The sequence below is a fragment of the Asterias amurensis genome, chromosome 10, assembly GCF_032118995.1.
Source record: "Asterias amurensis chromosome 10, ASM3211899v1".
NCBI lineage: Eukaryota > Metazoa > Echinodermata > Asteroidea > Forcipulatida > Asteriidae > Asterias > Asterias amurensis.
In genome coordinates, this window is record NC_092657.1 from 4,830,541 (window position 1) to 4,855,391 (window position 24,851).

The following is a 24,851-nucleotide window of genomic DNA, read 5'->3' on the forward strand; positions in this document are numbered from 1 at the left end:
AATAATTTTATCACATTTGATAACAATCATCCAAAATTGTATTTTTAATTATCAATTATATACAGGACCATTTTACTGTACAAAAAAGAATATCGCATGAAACGAACAAAGTTAACAAACTGCTCTCAAAACGTTAACTAAAAACAAATCCTCAAACCAAAACTTGTCACTGAAGGGCAATCAACTTTATATCAAATATACAAAATATTAAAAACTTTTTTTAGCCAAAATGTAATTATTCACAATAATGACACTGGACACTAATGGTAGTTGTCAAATACTAGCCTTCACAGTTGTTGTATCTCAACATATGCATAAAATAACTAACCAGTGAAAATTTGAGCTCAATCGGTCATCAAAGTTGCGAGATAATAATGAAAGAAAGAAAACACCCTTGTCACACGAAGTTGTGTGCGTTTAGATGGTTGATTTCGAGAAATCAAATTCGTTGAAAATTACTTCTTTCTCAAAAACTATGGCAAAAATCAGTGGGAGCCGTTTCTCACAATGTGTCATACCATCAACCTCTCCCCATTACTCGTCACCAAGAAAGGTTATATGCTAATAATTATTTTGAGTAATTACCAATAGTGTCCACTGCCTTTAAGGGAAGGTACAAGTTTGGACTCATAACAAATATTAACTTAAATACTGACTTGGTAACGAGCATTGGAGAGCTGTTGATAGTATAAAACATTGTGTGAAACGGCTCCCTCTGAAGTAGCATAGATTTTGAGAAAGAGGTAATTTCTCACTTAAATAATAAAATACTTCTAGCTAGAAGTCTTTTATTTCTATCTGAACGCACACAAATTGGTCCAACAAGGGTGTTTATTCTTTTATCATTTTCTCGCAACTTCGATGACCAATTTTGCTCAAATGTTCAGTTTTTTTCGTTATTTTATGCTTATGTTGGGATGCACCAAGTGAAAAGACTGGTCTTTGACAATTACTTGGCAATACTTGGCCGAGATTTTCTGCGATATCTCAAATGAAATTTTCACAAGTTGGTTTTAATGTACAAAGGATTAAAAAACTGACAGTTCCAAAACCAAAAGTATACTTTCCCTTAGGTATGCACACTAAAAAAAAAAAAAAAAATGTACATGTATACACCTTTTCGCAAACTTTGCCCATTGCGCAAGCGACAACTGTTGAATGAGGTGCATGCTGGTCCAGCTACCCATAAAGCTTGATGATTAACTACACTCCCGGCCAAAATGCTTGGGTCACCCATTCCCAACATAACATAAAACCATTCCCTGTCCACTTCCCGCTGTGACAAGAAACATTCTCTTCCCCCGTCCCCCAGCTCAATGTTGAATGGCACCCAGAAGACCATGCAATCAGAGACTGTGCAACCAGAACCAACATTGAAAGGGGTCAGGGGGGCCCAACGAGATATGGCCGGGACTGCAGACCAGCATGCACCTCGTTCCATGCCTTAAGGCCGAGTCACACTGCAGCGATAACGAAAACGATAACGACGCAAAGAGAACACATTCTATTGGTTGAATTATTGCTCCTCGCAGAATACGCACACGCTCATTCAACCAATGGAATGCGTTCCATTTGCGTTGTTATCGTTACCGCAGCAGTGGGACCGGGCCTTCACACTAGTACATGTATTTGTTATTTAAGGTCTTTGTGTCTACAATTAATTGACAATGTAAACACCCTGCTGCCACGTAGTATCTCTGTTGTTCTGGGGTGCGTTTTGGCGGCTGTAACTAAGTTTTTGTGCTAACAATTATTTTGATTAATAGGGGCCTAACCAATAGTGTCCAGTGCCTTTATGAAAAGAAAATATGCCAAGCTGGTTATCTTATTGCTACCTAAAACATGGTAGTTTAAACAGGGTAGTTTAAAGGCAGTGGACACTATTGGTAATTACTAGAAATAATTATCATCATAAAACCTTTCTTGATTACGAGTAATGGGGACAGGTTGATGGCATAAAACATTGTGAGAAACGGCTCCCTCTGAAGTGACGTAGTTTTCGAGAAAGAAGTAATTGTCCACAAATTTGATTTTGAGACCTCAAGTTTGGGATTTGAGGTCTCCAAATCAAGCATCAGAAAGCACACAACTTCGTGTGACAAGGGTGTTTTTTCTTTCATTCTTATCTCGCAAATTCGACGACCGATTGAGCTTAAATTTTCACAGGTTTGTTATTTTATGCATAAGTTGAGATACACCAACTGTGAAGACTAGTCTTTGACAATTACCAATAGTGTCCACTGTCTTTAAACTAAACAATGTTTTTATCCTTACCAATCATGTATAATCCCTATAAGACATTTTCTCAAGCAAGATGTGACATCTTGTCAAATGCTTTGGACACTAAAACAAACCATACAGATTCATCAGAATTTACAGACCACTTGTTTGTTCAACTCAGAAAAGCAGATACTTGTTCCAAATTAAAAAATCATCTCAAAACATATCCATTTCGGGAAACAATAACCTTTAACTTTTGGTTGTCTTGTGTCATTGGGTATTATTAGAGTTCTTGTTTTTTTTGCACAAGGAGTGCCATCATTGACATATACGGCGCACTAGAAATGTTCAACATTATTATTATTATGGTTCAATACAAATATCAAAAACTTAAATAAATACAAACTGGATATTCATTAGGTGTAAAACTTGTCATTTGAATAATTTCTCATCCCAAAATTCATTCGAGTATGGAGCAAAGATTTAGATGAGGAATTCAGGCTGGAATGTACATAGGGCGCCATTTCAGCAAGCAACTCTTCTGGCGCAACAATAGATCAGGGCCTAATTTCATGGCTCTGCTTACCGCCCAACTCTGCGCTTATGATTTCCATTCTCCACTCACATGGCCAAGTGCCAAATTTCTGCGGAGCTGTGTAAGCAAAGAATGCCTAGTAATGCGTAACACACATGCACAAGCCAAATTCCCCGCTAACGCGTGAAATATGCTCATCGTTAGCGCAGCAATCCCTGATTCCACGAGCGCTGATTCGTTGCTTCCTGAAATGGCACCCATGGGTAATTCAAGTTCAAACACCAGACCGTATTGAATAACCTATTTACTGCTTTACAAGACGCCATCTTGTAGGGCAGGTCTAGACGCTTACATCTAAGAAACACGCAGCGTGCACAAGCACGCACACACACACGCTTGCAATCGCCATCTTGTAGGGCAGATTTTCGAACGATGACATCATATTCATTACGGTCTATAGAGAGAGCTCTACAACATCTTGTGCCTTGGAATCAGCTCTCTATAATCTATTAAGAACTGGGCCTAATTTCAAAGCGCTGCTCAGCGTCCGATTTTTTGCTTACTGTGCGATTTCTATTTCATAGCTCTGCTAACCGTAAGCACACGAAAAAGGCATGCTAACCTCATCCGGTGCTTACCGCACAAAAAATAAATGACATCACAATGCAAATACATGGTAAACACGCAATATGGCCGCCCAATTTTTCTGCCAACCTGTGGAATACACTAAGGCTTAAGCAAATGTTTCTGATACAGTAAGCACGCAAATTTGCTTACCGTTAAGCAGCGCTATGAAATTGGGCCCTGTTTGTGTCCCATAATTTGATTTCCTTCATAATTAAAAACAATAATACAAACAACCATTATATACACATACTTGTTGTAATTCAACCATAGAGTTGTTGTCCAGTTCCTAAATAAAACCCCACTAAAAATGTTTTAATTAACAATTAAATTTTACTGAAGACAATTCCAGAAAAATTGTAAAGGGTTTCCTTTGCTCTTTGAACTGCTCTCAATATTAGCTCTATAAAAAAAACTAGCAAAGCTTTAAACTTGACTGAAGCAGTACTTTTACAATAATACAAAATTTGTCATACAAATTGTGTACATATTTTCAAACAGACATCTACTCGTACAATTTCTGTTGAAGAATTTAGATTCAGAGTAACGTATGTCGCTTGAATGATCCTGTGACATGTCAAACGGTATGCAGTGACCATGTAAAACACAATTCATTTAAATATACATGTGGTCCTTTTCACAAATACTGGGGCGTGCATGTGAGGCGCGGAAATTAGGTGCATTGTGGTCTAGCTGGTGATAAAATTTGCTCCTTAGCTAGACCACAATGCACCCCATTCAACGGTTGGCGCTTGCGCAAATTGGTATTTGCGAAAAGGTCTATGGTAACATAAAAATACTTGCATTTTGACCACTGCCATATTGTAACCACTCTCCTCAAATATTGTTCACAAGCTTGTGCGCAAAGATTTCCTTTTTGAGAACCAATAGCTATCGTTTTCCAGCACATCCCTACCAGCCCAGGGGTGGATTTCACAAAGAGATAGGACTGGTCCTAAGTTAGGACCAGTAACTCATCCTAACTTAGGACTGGTCCTATCTCTTAGCGTTGCCTAGGACTAGTCCTAAGTTAGGACTACCTTTGTGAAATCCACCCCAGGTCAAAATTCCAGTTGAACCTAGTTAACTGGGGTCAACTGGTTCAACTGGATAGTGACCAAACTTGTCCATTTTCCATATTAACCAACTGGTTTGGACTAGGTTTAACTGTGTTCAACTAGGTTGAAATTATAAACCAGTTGGTCTCTGTCCATTTTCCATATTAAACCAACTGGTTTTAACTGTGTTTAACTAGTTTCTAGTTCCAGTTAAACCCAGTTTAACTAGGTTCAACTGGAATTTCGACCTGGGAGGGGTTAGTGCCACAGGTTTTGTTACCAAAACAAACACTGCCCATAGTAGTGAGAGGCTGGGTACAACTTAAAAAAAAAAAACATCTGAAAATTTGAACTTGAGATGTCAGTAACGCTTTAGTTTAAAGTTCAAGTTTCTTTTAGAGATTAGTCTTCCTGCAAGGACATAACCACTCCGGATGATCGGCTTTATCTCAAAAACGCGACCAAAAATTTCCACATTTTTTATATCAGTTTTATTGTAACACATTTTATACAGGATTTAAAACATTCAAACCTTTCCAAAAACCAAAGGTATACTTTGCCTTTAAAGACTACCCCCATTCATTTTAACAGCCAAGAATTTTTTTTTTCGAGAGGGAATCAAATGGAATATTTTGTTCAAGAGGGATCAGATTTTTCCTTTGGTTGTTCAATGTCATTTTGAACATGCCCTCTGAGACAGGTCCAAAGAAGGTTACTCAGGCCCGACGCCTTAAAGGCAAGAGCATCAAGGCAATTTCTCTTTGGTTACAGGGAACTTCTATGAGGACAAAGTAAACTTCTATTGAAACAGTCAATACCAAATCAATGACCATGGACAATGGGGGCATTTGCCTGCATTGCCCTCGAAGGCCTGGAATTTCATGTTTGAGAGGGCAAGGCATTTTCATTTTGCAAAGGGCACTTCCATTGGAAAATCATAAAGTCTATGGGAAATTTTTAAAGGGGCACCAAGGCCAAGACCAGGGGCAACATAACTCCATGAAATTCCAGGACTGCCCCGGTGCTGATGTTTAGGTTTTGAAAAGGCAGGCGAGCCACTTGGGCATTTTCTCCTAGGTCTAGAGGGCACCACTATTGGGAACTTTTTAATTTCTAATGGAACATTTCAAGGGGCACCAAGGCATAGACCACGCCTAGTTGCTTATTGGCGTGTTTCTATTGTTCCGTCATTGTTTTAGTGTCAGCCAGTGTTAAGAAACAGAGACAATGTTCCCAATCTCTGTGACTTCAGAAACTTCCGTAACCTGCGTCACTTGTTCCTCAGCTTGCCCCGAGGCCGCAATGATGATCTCAAACAACTCCACCTGCTCAGCACACGTAGGATCCTCCTGCTGCGAAACAGGCATAGTTTGTGTGATCTGCCCAACGGGCATAGAGTTGTCAACCTGTAACTGGTTTTGCGTCGCCCCGGGACCGTGTTTCAACCGCTCGTGGCTCTTCATGGCGCTGCGCGATGCGAAGATCTTCTCGCAGCTGCTGCAGGCGAAGCGTTTGCTCTTCCCGGCGTGAATCAGTTCGTGGTCCTTCAGATTCGAGGAGCGTGTGAACTTCTTGTTGCATGTCCTGCACTCGAAGGGTTTGATGCCGCTGTGGGATTTCTCGTGGCGGTTGGTGGCCTTCTTGGAGGTGAAAGTTTTGCCGCAGACGGTGCAGGCGAACGGGCGCTCCCCAGTGTGGGATCTTTCATGTATGACGAGATCAGACCTAGAGACGAAGACCGAGCTGCAGTACTGGCAGACACGGCTTGCCTCGTGGATCTTCTCATGCATCTTCAGGGACTTCCTCGTTTTGTAGCCTTCTGTGCAGACCTTGCAGACATAGGGCTTCCTGATGATCTCAAAGACACCCGGTTCTTTTGTGATCACCTGGTTACGAGAAAGCGGGACTTTAGTGATCCCTGTTTTCTCCTCCGGATGTTCTTTGATCCTATGGCGTCGCAGACTGCTCCGAGCGTAGAAAACCTTGCCGCAGGTTTTACAGGCGAATGTCTGATCGTCGATATGCGTCTTCTCATGGTCTGTGAGATTGTGAATCTGGGTGTACGCCTTGTTGCAGATCTTGCAAACGTAGGGCTTGAGTCCGCTGTGTCTACGACCGTGTTTTATCGCGACTGCTTTGGAGCGAAACGCTTGGCCGCATTCCCCGCAAATAAATGGCTTCTCGTTGGTGTGTGATCTACGGTGGACATCCCGGATCTTCTTGTCGCCGAACGCTCTGCCGCACAGATCGCACGAGAACGGTTTAGTATGATACCTCTCGTGGCTGTGCAGCCAGCTCTTCATCAGGAAGGTCTTCTCACAGTAGCTGCACTGAAATATCTTTTGCTGCGTGTGGATGTTCTTGTGGAGCTGGAGGTAGCGGCGACGTTTGAAGCTTGCGTTGCACGTATCGCAAGCGAAGGGCCTCTCCGTTGTGTGTGAAACAAGATGACTCTTCAGATTAGCAGCAGTACCAAATGTTTTCTGACAGGTTGGACACTCGTGGTATCCTCCGTCCGTCTTCCGAGGTTTGGGCTCCTGATTCTCTACAAACACACCGGCGTCTTTCTTCCGTTTCAACTTTTTAGACTTTTTGGTCTTTCCCTTGTCTTTCTTGTTCTTCTTTTTCTTATGTTTCTTCTCCTTCTTGACCAGCTTTACAGCTTGCTTGGCCTCTTGGTAGCCGAGCTGAGTGGTTATCGTCGACGCTAGTCCCGTCAAGATCTCCACGGCAGAAGCAATCTCCAGGGAGCTATGAATGTCTTGGCCTGGACGATACAGTTGGGGTAGAATGTCCGAAGTCACCACAGTCTGATTTTGGTTTGCCTGATCGGTCGTCTGTGCGGAATCAGCACACACCAGTGCATCTTGGTAAATATAGTGATAACCCTGCGCTCCCTCATTCGCCACCGACTGGTCACCAACGGAATCAGTCACCTGTATTTGGACAGTCTGAGGCCTTGGACCTCCTGGGAACACCACCTGATGGTTACTGACCGGAGCAGCGGATACCTGCACCAGCTGTTCTACTTGGGCGCCCCCGACTTGCGAAGTCACGACCTGCTCAGTGACATACTCAATCTGTTGCGATTCGCTGGGCTCCACTTGCCCGGACTGCTGGTAGTCAGCGGTGGTGAATTGAAACTGCTGGCTACCAGTTGCCTGGTCCTCTTGCACCTCCATGGACTCCAGTGTCTCATGCTGGACCTCGACGCTCATGGCGACATTTTCTGATGACAGGCTCTCGATGGCCTCCAGGAGTTCCTCTGTGTTCTTGACTGTGAGGATAGTCTGAGTTGTTGACGACTCATCGCCATCGATACTGCACTCCATCACACTTTCCTGCAACAAAAATAAAATAATATAAATAACAAATATTTCTTTTGAAGGAGGAGGGTATGGAGTTTGAAAGCCAAAAACATAATAAACCCCATTTTTGCATTATCCAGGAAAAAACTACATAATATGAGCCCAAAAGCGTGAAAGCTTCCTAGTGGCTAGTGCTAAGCCTACTTTACATACATTTATTTGTAGTTTTGAAAGCCCCAGTGTGCAATCTGGGGTGTTCCATGATTTTATCTTTATTTTCTTATAAATAAACTTGATCTTAGAAATAAAATATTAACATAAAAAAAAGGATTTCTGTTTAAAAACAAAGAAATAGGCCTAACATCCCTGATTAACACATCTTTACATTATCATGTTATAACACCATACAAAGTACACAGCGTACCTCAGGGACAACCTTTCAAGCTAACAACTACATGTAGACCATGAACCTTGTTTACAATTTAGTGTGACCTTGTACATTTTTTCAGTATTCTGGCAGGCAAGATACTACACCTGGTTCTATGGGAAAGTTGACATTTTGTGTCATAATTTCCCAATAAAACCAAGAGTTTATAAAAGTAAAGCTGGTCAAGTTTTGAGATGTGCCCCCTTTCATCATATCAAAAGCTGATAAGAATTAGACAGTGCAATCTCCATAAAATATAAGATTTTATGTTTTCTTCCATTGAGCTAACCCTGTACAAATTGATGTACAAATCATGCCTGCAGAAAGTCTGTGGCTCTTTTGTAAACATGTGATGTCACAGGTCACATTGTCTGTATAGATACAACATAGGCCTACTTTTTGGCTGTGTGTATTTAATAAGTACACAACATTTCATTGTTAAATTATTAGGCCTAGTACATTCAGCACAAACATTTGCTCACCAGTAAACAGATAATGAAATTTGACCTAACTTTGAATACGTTTGCATCATACACATAATCTTTAAAAACATCTTCACAACTCATAATTGACTCTGAAAAATATATACAAATGTCACAATCATGATACTTTTTGGATTCCAGATTTTCTGTGGAAAAAACAAGAACATTGCATTATTTTGACATGAAGACTTACAAAATACTGTCTGAATTTGTACAGTTTTTGTAGCCCAAATAAAAAATGCAAAATTGTAAAGGTGTAAACAAGTTTAAAAAAATAAAAAAAAATAATGGAAAACATAATAATCATAAATCAAGTATTGGCAGACCATAAAAAAAAATAATTACATGAATGTAGGTATTATTGCACATTAGAAAAGCTCATCATAACTCACTCCCACCCAAGTAACATGCCTGTGATATTTTTAACAGGACTCGGGAAAGTACTGAGTATACAGTGCTAACACAAACAGTGTATGGGTAAAGACCAAAATTAATATTCTTTATCCCCGATGCAAATTTAACATCTCTTATATCGTTGCTGTAACCGCTGCCAAAACATAGAATTCAAACTGCCTCTAGCTACCGGGCAACCTCGGTAGTCTAGTTGGTAAGACACTGCTCTAGAATTGCAAGGGTCGTGGGTTCGAATCCCACCCGAGTAACATGCCTGGGTTTTTTTTCACAGGACTCAGGAAAGTAATGAGTATTCAGTGCTAACACACATCCTTGTATTGGTTAAAACCAAAACTAATATTCTTTTTCCCAGATGGAAATTTAACATCTCTTATTTAACTCAATCCAATAAAATAACGTAAATAAAACAATCATAACAAATTGTATTTACGCCCATACTGTTGTCACAGGGGTCAATAAACAAAATAACGCCCCACAATGGTTCAAAGGACATTCTTGACAAAGGAAATGACAAAAATAAAAGGCTACCCTGCAAAAATTTTCTTTCATCCATGGCATAGATTTCTTGTGTTCCTGGAAAAGGGGCAAACAGCGCTAAATATAGGTCCACAATTCTTTTTTAGGCAATGTACTTTTTGTTCTGGACAGAATAAAAATAGGCCATATAAAAATTTAGCCACCCCCCCCCACACACACAAAAATTATAATAATAAATAATGGCCACGTATGCAGGCTTTATTTACCACATGATGCTGAAACTCAATAAGGCTGTAAAAATAATGACTACGAAAGAAAACCTTTTAAACTTTCATGTTCAGTGTTCTCGTATTACAATTTTGCACATTATTGCCTTTTCTTCAATTTAAAGCCAATATATACTAAATTGAGCAGTCATCAGAGCTCAAAATGCAAACTGAAATCAGGTCTCATGCCAGTGGGTTAAATGTCGGGACATAAACCTTTGAGTGGACAAATTTGGAGGTATTGTTGCTTTTAATTGGGTAACAACACAATGTATTTTTCCATTAGTATTAATTATAATAATAATAATAAATTCTTATATTTATAGCGCATCTCACAATAACCATGCGCTTTACATGGATGTACACGTAACTGTGAATATCTTAAACAGAAATAGGTTTATAATAAAAACAAAATGGGTTAGCATCGGTGTTCCTATTTTGATTGGCTACATACATGTACTGCGATGGGCCGTGCATGCCATGCACCACCATGGCCACAGCACTGTAAAGTGGGCGCACTAAAAACCGACAACTTAAACCTCTCAAGTCAATCAACGCCGACAAATTTTAAATCGTCAGTTGTTGTCAGTGTTATTAGTGCGACGGCTGATGTAACCCATACTAAATATTTAATAAGAGGAGTTGGTCCCATAATTCAAACACGCACCACCCCACACCTTGCAGAAAAATGTTAAATTGTTAAATTGTTACTTTCTTTACTCTTTTTTAATAATGTTTAATTTTTGAAGCACCTACATCAGATGGACAGAAATCAGCAGGAAAGCAAATTAATCACAAATATTTATCATTTGTCAATAAACTTTGATCTTTTATGACTTTTTAATTTATGTACCGCAGTTTTTCTCATGACATACAAACAGAACATGACTAACATGGACACAGTTTATTGCATTTAATTCTGCTGGCCACATCCTTTAATCATTTTTTTTTTACATAAATTTATATTCCTTTTTATAATTATAATCTTTTTGAGGGCCAATACACATGACAACAATTTTTGTAGCATTTAATCCGAAAAAGGTTAGAAAGCAACTTGTCTAATGTTGCTTAAATGATAGTTAATTCAATTAATAATTGTCTTGACAAACATCCAACAAAAGAAGTTCCAAACTTGAAACTGTCGTCTGCTATCATGGCTGTTTCTAATAAATACCCAATTCAAATTCAGTATGTGGATTAACAAACAAAACAGCGACTGAAAGGGCGACCGACCAAACGTGTTTTTTTGTTCTTCTTTATTTACAAATCACTCACTCATGAATGAGAAACAACTGCTGATTTTAATACACAATTTGTTTACATTTTTTGAAAGCAGACAGGCTTTCACAGTGTGTGGGTTACAATACAAATTCGGTAAAGTTACGATCTGACAAAAAACTCGTGAAGAAACTCGTTGTTTTGCAGACGAACAAAACTGCGTGCTAAACAAAAAGAAGCCAACATTTACAGAACGAGCCGTTGAAATGAAGCACACAATTAACCCTAAACTTTCTCTCAAATTTAGACAGTTTTTAGATGAAAACAACGACATACTTGCCAGTTGCCAAGTGCTGCTGTATGGGTGAGGAATTCACGTGAAATTTCAGCGGTGTAAACACAGTTTCTGGCGCTCGAATCTGGGGTTCCAAGTCGTATTTTTGTCAAGTCCGTAACGGCTCCCGATCATCAGCCCGCGCTGCCTTCTTATCATTTGCATATTTGCAATGGTGCCCATAATTTTCACTGCCGTTTTCCCGTTGCGTTCATAAGCGTGTAAGGCAGGGTACCACGATCGATAAAGACGCTTGGCGATATGCAAATGTTATGCAAATAAGCTTTGTTCGGGCGGGTCCCCTGACGTAGGTCGATGACGTCAGGGCGCCTGACTGCAAAAAGCACACACTGAAAAACCCATGCAATAACCTAGAGTAGACTAGCCAAAAGTCCTTCGGTTTACCCATACACAAATGAATTCATAAAAACATAATAATGTTTTCAATTAGGTGCCTAATTAATGAACGATTTCAGATTTTTGTTTATTATTTTGGATTTGAAGAAAGACAAATCGACTGGAGCGGAACTTGAACCAACGCGTTGCAACGGTTGGGGGTGTCTCAGGGAAATCTATGGGCTGATGAAGGGGATGTTTCAAAAGAGGGCGCTATCAGAAGTAGTTTGTGGCGGTGGGGGTACGTTGGGGGGGGGGGGGGGGCAGGGGGCTGAATCTTGGGTGGGAAGGGGGATGGGCACAGAATCTGTCTACAAACTATTATTATTGGCGGTCTCGCTTATTGTTTCGCGAGCAATGTGAACAATACGAGGGTGCACATACTGAAAGTAGTCAGACTGAACTTAGACGAGCTCTCTGATTGGCGAACCATTCAAACAAGTGGTTCGCGCTGCATGTAACAAATGTGATGCGGTAAAAAGTGAACAAATTGATGTTAAAAGTTCCTCGTGAAGTTCAGCTTGATTTGCGCAATGTTGCAGTCGCGATTCGGGTACCCAGGTGGGAATTTCGTTAAAAATCGACCCCTATTAAATATGGTTTCCACCTACTGTACTCGGGTAATTATTCATTCTCAGAAAACGTACATGTGGACACGTCATTTAGTTGTTGTTTATACAATAATTATTATCACCGCAGCAGTTTACTATTACTAAAAGCAGCAACAAAGAAATAGTTTACGAATGTTCTCTGGTGTATATTAATTTGTGAATAAACAAATAATAAAAAAATAAAAAAAAAACCGATAACTATCCACCTTTGGATAAAATGGACGCGACCCGGCAGTCTAAACGGCCGCCAGCGCACAGCGGGAAGCCTTAGCTAATTCAAAAATAGCGTATACCTACATAAAGCGAACATACTGTATGTACATTAGCTTGGATTGCTATGGGCACGTCGCGAGAGTCGAGGAGATTATTTTCAATGTACTAAGGTGGTGCGTCAGTGGCATAAACCCCCCCCCCCCGAGCACTGCACTCAGTCACAATCCTTCTCGTCCATGGACACAAAAGAGATCACTTCCCTTGACTGCTGTTGATTGGCCAGGGCGCCACAGAAATTTGGTCACGTGGCTTGCGCACAACTTACTAAAACGTCTGATATCTTTTGCCGCTGAGTACAGAAGGTCTTTTGTTTTATAGTTTTTGGTATCTCGAGCCCTTGCCCAGATGCACATAAAAAGAAGAGAATTGCCTTCTAAAAATTCATAACGCTGGCGAGGGCTGCTCGTACACTAACTGCCAAGAACGGTCTACAGACAGGAAAGGTAAGTTTGTTTGTTTGTTGGGTTGTTCAATTGTTTGTTGGTTGGTGTGTTTGTTTGTTTTTGTTTGTTTTTTTTTTTTTTGCTTGTTGGTGTGTTTGTTTTTTGTTTGTTTGATTGTTTGTTTCTTTGTTGAGGTAATGCGTTTTTTGTATGTTTGTTTGTTTGATGTCGGTGATATCCTAAAATGAAATTTTCTGAGGTTAGTTTTGTTGTTTAATTTGTATTTATCTACATTTTTTTCAAACGGTTAAAACAAGTTTTGTTTTTCCCCTGGCACACCAACGGCGATGGGATTCGCTTTATTTTGGCCTCATTACAACATAAAGAATTGTGCACGCACCGTTTTGCAAAACAAAACCCCCAAGAGTTTATAAAAACTATTGAAATTATATTTTAGTGAAACGTGAAACTCTGCTATGCAGGATTTTAAACCAACTCAGTACACACGTGATTTGTATGTGGTTTTACATAGCGCACTTTACAATACCTTGTCAAGCGCTTACATCAAATCGGTGCCCTGGGTGCCAATAACATTCCTGTAATTTTTCTCAGCTCCCTGGGGAGTACATAGCCCGGAGCTGCTGTGGCGCTCAAGTGGCTTTTTTCAAACACATAATATCACACAGGTATCCATGGGTACAAGCAAGTCCATAATAAACCGCAATCGAGTTGTGGGTGGTCTCCCATACCAGACGCTTTACTTGGGATAACGGCTCTATGAAGCTGCCCAAGCTACAAAGGCCTTGACAAAAGGCTACTCAGTTCGTGGCGTATGCGACGAAATGAGATATGTTGTGAATATTGTAGAGCTCCGTAAATTCCACCAATTTCTCCTTAATTACTGAAAAAGGGTCATCGTTGAAAAATTGTATCCTTAAAGGCAGTGGACACTATTGGTAATTAGTACTCAAAAAAATTATCAGCATAAAACCTCACTTGGTAATGAGTAATAGGGAGAAGTTGATGGTATAAAACATTGTTAGAAACGGCTTCCTCTGAACTGGCCATTATAGTTTTCGAGAAAGAAGTGATTTTCCATGAATTTGATTTCGAGACCTCAAGTTTACAACTTGAGGTCTCGAAATCAACCATCCAAACGCACACAACGCGTGTGACAATGGTGTTTTTTCTTTCATTATTATCTCGCAAGTTTGATGACCGATTGAGCTCAAATTTTCACAGGTTTGTTATTTTATGCATATGTTGAGATATACCAACTGTGAAGGCTAGTCTTTGACAATTACCAATAGTGTCCACTGCCTTTAAAGGTGAATGTAGGCCCCTACGTCTGGATCGCTCTAAAGAATAATGACATTACAAACCTTTGGTTAGATACAGCAATGTTTGATAGTAGACCTATTTAAAAGCATTGTGAGAACAATTTTCACTTCGAAGTTATGATTGTGGTTTGGCTCAAAAGCCCTATATTTTTTACATAATTTATGTACGAAATTAATCGTTTTTTTTAGCCCCAAAAGTTGAAAAGAACGCTTCTCACTGCATGGACATCGCTCCGGGTTTTCGGCGATCTTTATAATCTACATTTTTTATTTTTTTAAGGATTATTATACGCTTGACGTAAGCGTCGAATTCCCTGCTGGCGTAAGCGCCCATTCGGTAAGCAGAGCCGGCGTGAGAGGACCCGTTTTCAAAAAGCATGTGCGACCACAAAATTTGCTGTAGACCCTTGCCAAAGAACACTATTGGTGAATGTCAATGACCAGTCCTTCTTGCTTTGTGTATCCCAACATAATGCAGAAAATAACTAACCCGTGAAAATTTGAGCTCAATTCGTCGTCGAAGTAGCGAGGTAATAATCAAAGAAAAACACCCTTGTCACACAAAGTTGTACTTTCCAGCAGATGCTTTATTTCGGGACCTCAAAATCTAATTCCGAGGTCTCGAAATCAAATTCCTTAAAAATTACTTATTTCTCGAATACATCATTGCTTCAGAGGGGGCCGTTTCTCATAATGTTTTATAGTATCAACCTCTCCCCATTACTCGTTACCAAGTAAGGTTTTATGCTAAAAATTATTTTGAGACCAATAGTGTCCACTGCCTTTAAACTAGTTGCTTAAACTTGGGGAGGCCTGATTCTTGATAATTTTAACGGACAAAGTCCAACAGTTTTGGTCCAAAAGTACATTTCCGTATAAAGGAAATTTTATCCATATACAATATAGAATTATAGAAGCTATGTTTTGGCCATGTCTATAGTGGATTCATCAGAATTACATTTACAGGGGTGGATCAGTGTTTTTTTGATGTCGGTTTTTCCTGGCACACTGGCATAATGGGCAGTGTAATGTAGTCCTCTTCTTTTCCTCTTCTTTTTCTCTAAAATGTCACATACTTTAATATAAAGTGCCATATGTCTAACAAAATAAATGTTTTAAAAATGGCATTAAAGGCAGTGGACACTATTGGTAATTACTCCAAATAATTATTAGCATAAAACTTACTTGGTAACGAGTAATGGGGAGAGGTTGATAGTATAAAACATTTTGAGAAACGGCTCGCTCTGAAGTGATGTAGTTTTCGAGAAAGAGGTAATTTTCCGCGAATTTGATTTCGAGAGCTCAGATTTAGAACTTGAGGTCTCGAAATCAACCGTCTAAACGCACACAACTTCGTGTGACAAGGGTGTTTTTTCTTTCATTATTATCTAGCAAGTTCGATGACCGATTGAGCTCAAACTTTCACAGGTTTGTTATTTTATGCATATGTTGAGATACACCAACTGTGAAGGCTAGTCTTTGACAATTACCAGTAGTGTCCAATGGCTTTAAGGGAATAAAAGGGTAGCGACCAGTACTTTACCGGCCGTTTAATTTACCACACGGCAACGACCCTGCACGGTTTTAAACGGCCGGTAAAGAACGAGTCACTACTCTTTTATTCCCAATTCATAAATGCCTTATTGGTTAAAAGTCGTTATAAAGAAAGAAACTTTTTAAAACTTTTCCGACGTGCTTGAACTCTGTATTATTATTGTTTACCACGCTGTAGACCATAAAGTGCCGTATGTCTAACAAAATTTAATTTTAGAAAATGGCATTAAAATATTACGAGGAAGAAGTAGAATAAATTATTTGAGCTATTATTATTGTTAACCACCCTGTTATAGACCATAAAGAAAAGTATGTCTTTTTATTAACAAAATTTTATTTAAAAAAAAGGCATTAAAATATTACGAGGAAGTAAATAACAAATTATTGCAGCTACCATCCTGTAGACCATAAAGTGCCGTATGTCTAACAAAATTTTTTTAAAATGGCATTAAAATATTATAGTTAACCACAATATTGGTATGGATAATGGCTATCTTTCAAACATAACAGATTCTGCCAATTAAAACCTCATGGATTACTATTATTTCGTATTTCTTTATAGTTGACGAGGCGACGTACTGTAATAAAAATATGCGGAACAGCTACTTTGCAAAGATGCTATCAGATTATTGGCCGATTTGAACCAACAATTTTGATTTAAAATTCAACAGGTATTTCGATGGGGGTCGAGAAAGTTACAAGATTCCATTTGAGCCATTGCTTGAAAAAGTTCGCCAGTTACTAGTAGCAGTGAAATAAAGTGCTCAATATTAGTTTTTGTCGGATCCCGATAATATATCACATGACCAATTCTTATGTGCTTTATAAGAAACGTTTTAAATTTTTGTCATGGTTCCTGACCATTAAAAGTAAAAGTTTAACTTTTTTTTCGTTTAGAGCGGGTGATACTCTTTGAAATACCATTCACTCAAAAAAAATCTTGTTTTTAATGTTTAGAGCAAAAAATCTGACATAGCATCTTTAAGCAGAATGAACTTCCTTCAAACAAAAATTAAAACAAACTGAAAACAGGTTAATTAAATAAACTTTTTATTTATTTAGAACAAGATTGACAAATCTTTCCAGCACTGACCATTTTAAATTAGATTTGTGCGAAAAATTCCTTTAAAGGTTATAAAAACATTTACATGACATTTTGCAAGGTATGAACTAATTATTGCAGGTAAAAGAAATAACAAGTAATAAATTACTGATGTCATTTGAGACAAGGGCCCAATTTCATAGCGCTGCTTAACGGTAAGCAAATTTGCGTGCTTACTGTAGCAGAAACATTTGCTTAAGCCTTAAGTAGTGTAATTCAAAGGTTAGCAGAAAAATTGGGCGGCCATATTACGTGTTTACCGTGGATTTGCATTGTGGCGTCATTTATCAACTTTTCACTTTTAATTGTTTCTTTGGTTGTTTCGGAACCATGTCATTCTTCGAGTCACAACTAAATTTCCCTATATTTTTGTACAAAGAAAAATTCACTAAAGTGGGACACGAACCAACGACCTCCAGGTTAACGTGTCCATGCTCTACCAACAGAGCTATCTAGGCCTAGGCTGGCAGTTTCCCTATTTTGTCCATATCTTTGTTTGGGGGGGGGGGGGGGGGGGGGGCGGGGGAACAACCGTTTACTGCAGTGCAGCCAGGGATCACACCCAAATTAAAACACCGCAACCTGGGAAGCGGCAGCCAGGGGATCACCTTTGAAGTAGATTCACATTTTATTTCAAATGTTAGATGTTTACATTATACACCACAAAGGAATCTGACTGGGTAAATGATTTGGGGTGAACAAATAAAAATTAACTAGGGTGGGACTCGAACGACCTCCGGATTAACATGCCGGCGCTCTACCAGCTGAGCTATCTAGCCCTATGTTGACGATCCCCATGGCTGCCCCTTCCCAGGTATCGTAACTTCGGTGTGATCCCTGGCTACACGACGGCAGTTAATGGTTGCATGGCTTCTGACCAGCAACCCTCGAACAAAGATATTGACAAAATAGAGAAACAGCCAAAATAGGGTTAGATAGCTCAGTTGGTTGCGTGCCAGCGCGTTAATCCGGAAGTCATTGGTTTGAGTCCCATCCTATCCCAGTAAATATTTCTTTGTTCGAACCCCAAATCATTTAAACAGTTTACCCAGTCAGTTTCCCTTGTGGAGTATCGGGTAAAACTCACGAAGAGTCACTCTTTATAGCATTCATTACATGTTTGAGTTTAGCCATGCCATTGTCGTCTCTCCTGAAGTTGATGAAAGTGAAATCTTGCAGCACTTTCTGCAAAAATTGCATCACTTTTTTCTACCTTGAAGGTTGGAGATGGTCCAAATGATGAAGTGACTCTGTTGATAGTGGCACCGTGACGTTCCATGTAGTTGGCTGTACCTGAACGAGTTAAACATTTATCAGTGTCAGATTGTCAACCAGAAAGCCTTAATTTTTTTTGAAGACTTTTGCATATCTTGTTCACAAGGAGGGCCAAAAATTATGTCTTGTGTTTTTGTTGTTGATAGTTCTTACCATCTGCGTTGAGATGAATTACTTTAAGATGGTCCAAAAACCGATACACTGTACTCCACATAATTATGAGAAAACATTCAACAGTAACAGTGGGGCCCTCACTGACAGTGTTTGCTTACCTTCCTTACAATCAATTCTAGTTTGGGATCCCTCGTGAAGAGGTGGTACTTTGTACCCACAGAAATGGCGAAAGTTCTGCCAAAAAAGTGAAGAAATTATGAACAAATTGAAAGTTCCAGAACTGAAATTGAGCTGATCTGCTAGCTTAGTGGTCTTCGTGTTGACACGCCTGACATGTGGACTGTGTTTTTAATTACTTATTTTCACCAACACACAAAAAAAATGAGGGCGCTAGGCTGGGTTAACGGTGGTATTTTTGTTTGCAGGTCAAAAATTAACGGTTGTGTTAAATACCACCCTCCTTCAAAAAGGAAAGACAAAAAACAAACCCTTTACCCTGTACCCTTTTTTAACCTTCAAAAAGAAATAGGAAAAAACAAACCCTTTACCCATTGCCGTGTTTTAATCTTCATAAAGAAAAAAACGAAAAACCAACCCTTTACCCTTTACCGTTTGTTAATCTTCAAAAAGGAAAGAGAAAAAACAAACCCTTTACCCATTACCGTATTTTAATCTTCAAAAAGGAAAAACGAAAAACAAACCCTTTACCCATTACCGTTTTTTAATTTTCAAAAGAAAAAAGAAAAAAACCAACCCTTTACCCATTACCATATTTTAATCTTCAAAAAAGAAAAAGGAAAAACCAACCCTTTACCCATTACCGTTTTTTAATCTTCAAAAGAAAAAAGAAAAAAAACCCAACCCTTTACCCATTACCGTATTTTAATCTTCAAAAAGGAAAAAGGAAAAACAACCCTTTACCCATTACCGTTTTTTAATCTTCAAAAAGAAAAAAAGAAAAAACAAACCCTTTACCCTTTACCCTTTTTTAATCTTCAAAAAGGAAAAAGGAAAAACAAACCCTTTCCCTTTACCCTTTTTTAATCTTCAAAAAGGAAAAAGGAAAAACAAACGCCGTTACCCTTTACCTATTGCCTGTTTGGCGTTCCATAACACGATCACCGGTAGAGGGCTTCGTTTTTTCTTTTCCGTCCGTGTGGATTCCAAAACGGTAAAAGGAAAAGGGTTTGCTTTTTCCTTTTTCCTTTTCAAAAATTTGAAAACTGAGATAGGACCGGGAATTGGTTCATTTTGGTTTCCTTATAAAGGTTTCGGAGGTGGCTAAGGGGGCAAAGTTCGTTTTCCTTGTTCTTTTTACATTTAAAAAGCGAGTGGGGGTTCGCTCCGCCCTCTGAGAGGCAACCACAGTTGAGAGTACAGCGCCATCACGCGATCGTGCTGGAAGTGTGAATTGTTTTGTTTACTACCTGTCAAGCAACCGTGTGTCTAAACCCCTTACAGTTTAGAAATGGTGTCACGGTTTCGAATTCTGCTCCTATTTCTCCCAATGTTGGCAAACGGGATAGGCTCTAAGGTTCCAACAACAAACAGCACAGAATAATAAATTGACAGGCGACTGCTTGTGACTAAAAATCTCCTCGACAAAGACAACGCACCTGTAGCTTTCTACACATCAGGCAGGTGGTACATTGCTCTGACAACCCCTCGTCCGACCGGCCTCGATCGATGAACAGGCATTGCCCTACAACAAGCAACGATGGACTAAAGTAAAGTAAGTAGGCCCTTTAAGTAAAGTATACAGCAATATTGGTAGCCCAGGTTGGACTCCTCCGTTGCATGCAACGCGACGGAGTCCAGGGTATGAAGGTCCCGTACCATTGCGAAAAGTGTTCAAAAATCTGTTTAAAAAGAGCACTATCATCAACCATGGAGGATCAACTAAGCTAGCAGCTCAGCTCAACTTAAGTTTGAAGGTCGAAGGTTTACCTTTTATCGCGATTCAGAACCACAATGCACTGTGGGTAGGCTGAGGGGTCAAAACATAGAGTTATATATATAACCATGGAGGTAATGATATAACTTATATAGTATAAGAACTAGCGGGCCCACTGGAGTGCATTTTGTTGGCGACCCCAACCAAAAACATTGATCATCGGTTGGGCATTTTTTGTGTGTTCGGTTGAGCGCTGTCAGACCATGCCAACCGATAACCGTTTAAGACTCGGTTGGACTTTGGTTGGGGTCGCCAAAACACACCCTAGGCCTAAATATGCAGCCCGGCATGCGCTCATGCGACCATTGCGTAAATTGACAAAACAGCATTGCATAGCTTGTGTTCACATGTCCGGTGTGTGGCCATTTTGAAAGTTGACAAAACAGCATCGTGTAGCATTATCAACACACACTCGCCCACTTCTACTTAATAATATAAAATGGCGCGCATGTCTCCTTGTGACATTGTGGTCCCGTCGCTTTTGTATGTGCAAGCAGCATCACCAGTGCGCCCTCTAGTTCTTAATCTCATATACTATACTATGGATCTTAATTAGACCGCATAAACTGGGGGGGCTAAATTTTCTATAGCATCAGTTATTGATATTAATTTAGCATGTTTCCTTATAATATGTGGGGTACAGTGTATGTGTTTTTGGACCATCTTAAAGTAATTCATCTTAACGTCGAGGGTAAGAACTATCAACAACAACAAAAAAACAAGACATCTTTTTTGGCCCTCCTCGTGAACAAGATATGCAAAAGTCTTTAAAAAAATCAAGGCTTTCTGGTTAACAATCTGACACTGATAAATGCTTAACTCGTTCAGGTACAGCCAACTACATGGAACGTCACGGTGCCACTATCAACAGAGTCACTTCATCATTTGGACCATCTCCAACCTTCAAGGTAGAAAAAAGTGTTGCAATTTTTGCAGAAAGTGCTGCAAGATTTCACTTTGATCAACTACAGGAGAGACGACAATGGCAAGATAGAAGGCTGGTGGCCTTGGCTGAACTCAAACATGTAATGAATGCTATAAAGAGTGACTCTTTGTGAGTTTTACCCGATACTCCACAAGGGAAACTGACTGGGTAAACTGTTTAAATGATTTGGGGTTCGAACAAAGAAATATTTACTGGGATAGGATGGGACTCAAACCAATGACTTCCGGATTAACGTGCTGCCCTCAACCAACTGAGCTATCTAACCCAATTTTGGCTGTTTCTCTATTTTGTCAATATCTTTGTTCGGGGGTTGCTGGTCAGAAGCCATGCAACCATTAACTGCCGTCGTGTAGCCAGGGATCACACCGAAGTTACGATACCTGGGAAGGGGCAGCCAGGGGATCGTCAACATAGGACTAGATAGCTCAGTTGATAGAGCGCCGGCATGTTAGTCCGTAGGTCGTTGGTTCGAGTCCCACTCTAGTTAATTTTTATTTGTTCACCGGCCCAAATCATTTACAAAATTAACCCAGTCAGTTGCCTTTGTGGTGTATAATGTAAACATCTGAAATAAAATGTGACTTGAAGTATGATATGTTGGTTTGTTACTGCAAAACAACCAAAGAAACAATGAGTTTGTAAAACTAAAAGTGAAAAGTTGATAGGGTTTATTGAGCACAATGAAGGTACCTGGGCCCAATGTTATGGCTCTGGTTACCGTAAGCACAGAATCGCTGCTTATGGACGCAGGGAAATCTGTGCTTACGGCAAGCGTATTTCACGGGTAAGTGGCATATTTGGGGTTCTGCGCGTGCGTACTCCGCGTTACTAGGCATTCTACGCTTACAAGGCTAGCGCAGAAATTCGGCACTTGCACGTAAGCGGGGGAATCATGATCGTAAGCGCAGAATTCGACGGTAAGCAGAGCCATGATATTGGGCCCAGTTTAACACCATGACCCGCTTTAAACTTGAACTGGTTTCAAGTTTGCACCCAACTGAAGTACTCAAAGGAATCCACGATATCGACAATTGGAAAAGTAATATTGATTGTTGGTGTTACTGCAACAGACTAGTGGTTGCACTCTACAAATGCACATTGATTGATTGATTGATTGATTGATTGATTGATTGATTGATTGATTGATTGATTGCTGTGAAAGGAATGGCACCAATAGTTTAACATCAGGGCCCAATTTTATAGCTCTGCTTAGCGACCGATTTAGCGACGTAATATAGCGACCTTACTGTGCAATATCTATTTCATAGCGCTGCTAACCGTAGCCACACATAAAGGCATGCTAACCTTCCAGTGCTTACCACACAAAAGTAAATGACATCCCAATGCAAATCCATGGTAAACACGTATTATGGCCGCCCAATTTTTCTGCCAACCTGTGAAACACACTAAGGCTTAAGCAAATGTTTCTGCTACAGAAAGCACGCAAATTTGCTTACTGTTAAGCAGCGCTATGAAATTGGGCCCTTGTCTCAAATGACATCAGTAATTTATTACTTGTTATTTCTTTTACCTGCAATAATTAGTTCATACCTTGCAAAATGTCATGTAAATGTTTTTATAACCTCTCAAGGAATTTTTCGCACAAATCTAATTTAAAATGGTCAATGCTGGAAAGATTTGTCAATCTTATTCTAAATAAATAAAAAGTTTATTAAATTAACTTGTTTTCAGTGAGTTTTAATTTTTTTTTAAGGAAGTTCATTCTGCTTAAATTTTTTTGCCCAAAACATTAAAAAATAATTTTTTTTGAGTGAATGGTATTTCAAAGAGTAGGCCCCTATCACCCGCTCTAACGAAAGAAAATTAAACTTTTACTTTTAATGGTCAGGAACCATGACAAAAATTTAAAACGATTCTTTTAAAACACATAAGAATTGGTCACGTGATATATTGTCGGGATTCCGACAAAAACTAAGTTTGAGCACTTTATTTCACTGCTACTAATAATTGGTGGACTTTTTCGAGCAATGGCTCAAATGAAAGCTTGTAACTTTTTCGACCCCCATCAAAATACCTCTTGATTATTTGTTGGTCAAATCGGCCAAAAATCTGACTTGGCATCTTTAATGCTTTTAATGAGGGTCCGATAACACATGGATTTAGGACTTTGTTTAAATAAACTTATGCTTTCTCAATTTTAGTACTTGCACTGTTTTCTTCTTTGTTCACAAACATTTAATTCACGGGCACTCGCTCGTCTTAAAAGACCAGCCATTAAAGGAACACGTTGCCTTGGATCGGACGAGTTGGTCTATGAAAAGCGTTTGAAACCGTTTGTTATGAAATGCGTATGGTTAGAAAGATGATTTAAAAGTAGAATATAATGATCCACACAAGTATCACTCAAAATTGCACGGTTGTCATTTTACGTCGCGAACTAACACGGTCGGCCATTTATGGGAGTCAAATTTTTGACTCCCATAAATGGCCGACCGTGTTTGTCGACGAGGTAAAACATTACCACGCAATTTCGAGGCATATTTGTGTAGATCATTGTATTCTACTTTTACAACATCTTTCTAATCATATCGATTTTATAACAAACGGTTAAAAAACGCTTTTCAAAGACCAACTCGACCGATCCAAGGCAACGTGTTCCTGTAAGGTCTTGGATGTAGGACATCAATGCAACGCACAAGCTATAGATGGCAGGAAAAACTGATTATTTCTAGACTGATTTTAGTGCAGCTCTATGAGATTGGCAGGGCCCTGTCTGTTCATATGTGGTTTGTTGTCATTTATAAGCCTTCAAGAAAGACTGCTGTGCTAGTGCAGCCGGTACCATGGAACTAGAAATGTCATGTTATTTCTGCACATCAATTGATTTTCGTACAAACTTTATAACATGCGTTATATGGTACGGTGGGTAGGGGGAGGCAAGGCATCGCACGCAGACGGGTCGAAAGCGACCGTGACCAACCACGTCACTTAGGAGCAGACTAATCATAAAGCAGAAGTTGAAAGCCTACGTTGCTCCAATTTATTCACTGGTTTCATTTGGGCCTCGTACCGTTAGAACACCCATGAAAAGACAGGTATGAAAGGTCGTTCATGTCATTGGAGCGCCCTCTGTGTACATACGGGTTGTACCTGGTCTAATTTGGTTTTTAACTTGTGCACAACAGACCAATCATAAAGCTTGGTTATTAACTTACGGGCAACAGACCAATCATAAAGCAGCAGTTGTCCACACGTAAGAGGGCGGTATTTAACACAACTGCAATTTTTCACCTGCAAACAAAAAACTGTTAAACCGGAAACAAGTCAACTCGTACCCAAATCGACTCGTACCCAAGTCAATTCGCACCCAAGTCAACTCGTACCCAAGTCAACTTGTACCCAAGTCAACTCGTACCCAAAATATTGTACCCAAAACAACTCGTACCTAAGTTAACTCGTACCCAGGTCAACTTGTACCCAGGTCAACTCGTACCCAAGTCAAATCGTACCGTACAACGTAAAAATTAATTCAATTCATTCATTTGTGTTATGTTCTGATTATCGTTTTCCGATTCAAAC

General features: G+C 39.5%; 2 protein-coding genes across 4 annotated transcripts in view; one reads left to right on the forward strand and one right to left on the reverse strand.

Annotated features, from left to right (window-relative positions):
• On the reverse strand, nt 1–18,734 carry LOC139942477 (uncharacterized). 2 transcript variants are annotated; one of them, XM_071939280.1, is made up of 3 exons: nt 18,570–18,734; nt 18,120–18,315; nt 1–7,778 (listed from the first exon to the last, which is right to left on the reverse strand). In XM_071939280.1, the coding sequence occupies exon 3, from the start codon at nt 7,767–7,769 to the stop codon at nt 5,649–5,651; it is 2,121 nt and encodes a 706-aa protein (XP_071795381.1). In that variant the 5' UTR covers nt 7,770–7,778; nt 18,120–18,315; nt 18,570–18,734; the 3' UTR covers nt 1–5,648. The 2 variants fall into 2 exon arrangements, with proteins under 2 accessions (XP_071795381.1, XP_071795380.1); XM_071939279.1 differs by lacking the exons at nt 18,120–18,315; nt 18,570–18,734 and adding an exon at nt 11,366–11,500.
• LOC139942482 (uncharacterized) overlaps nt 12,950–24,851 on the forward strand; it is a 15,873-nt gene continuing 3,971 nt past the window's right edge. The window contains exons 1-2 of one of the 2 annotated variants that reach the window (XM_071939286.1): nt 19,828–20,143; nt 21,194–21,390. In XM_071939286.1, the coding sequence (XP_071795387.1) occupies nt 21,208–21,390 (183 nt within the window). In that variant the 5' untranslated portion in view covers nt 19,828–20,143; nt 21,194–21,207. Of the gene's footprint in view, nt 13,087–19,827; nt 20,144–21,193; nt 21,391–24,851 lie in introns of those variants that run through there. The other variant, XM_071939287.1, reaches the window with a different exon arrangement.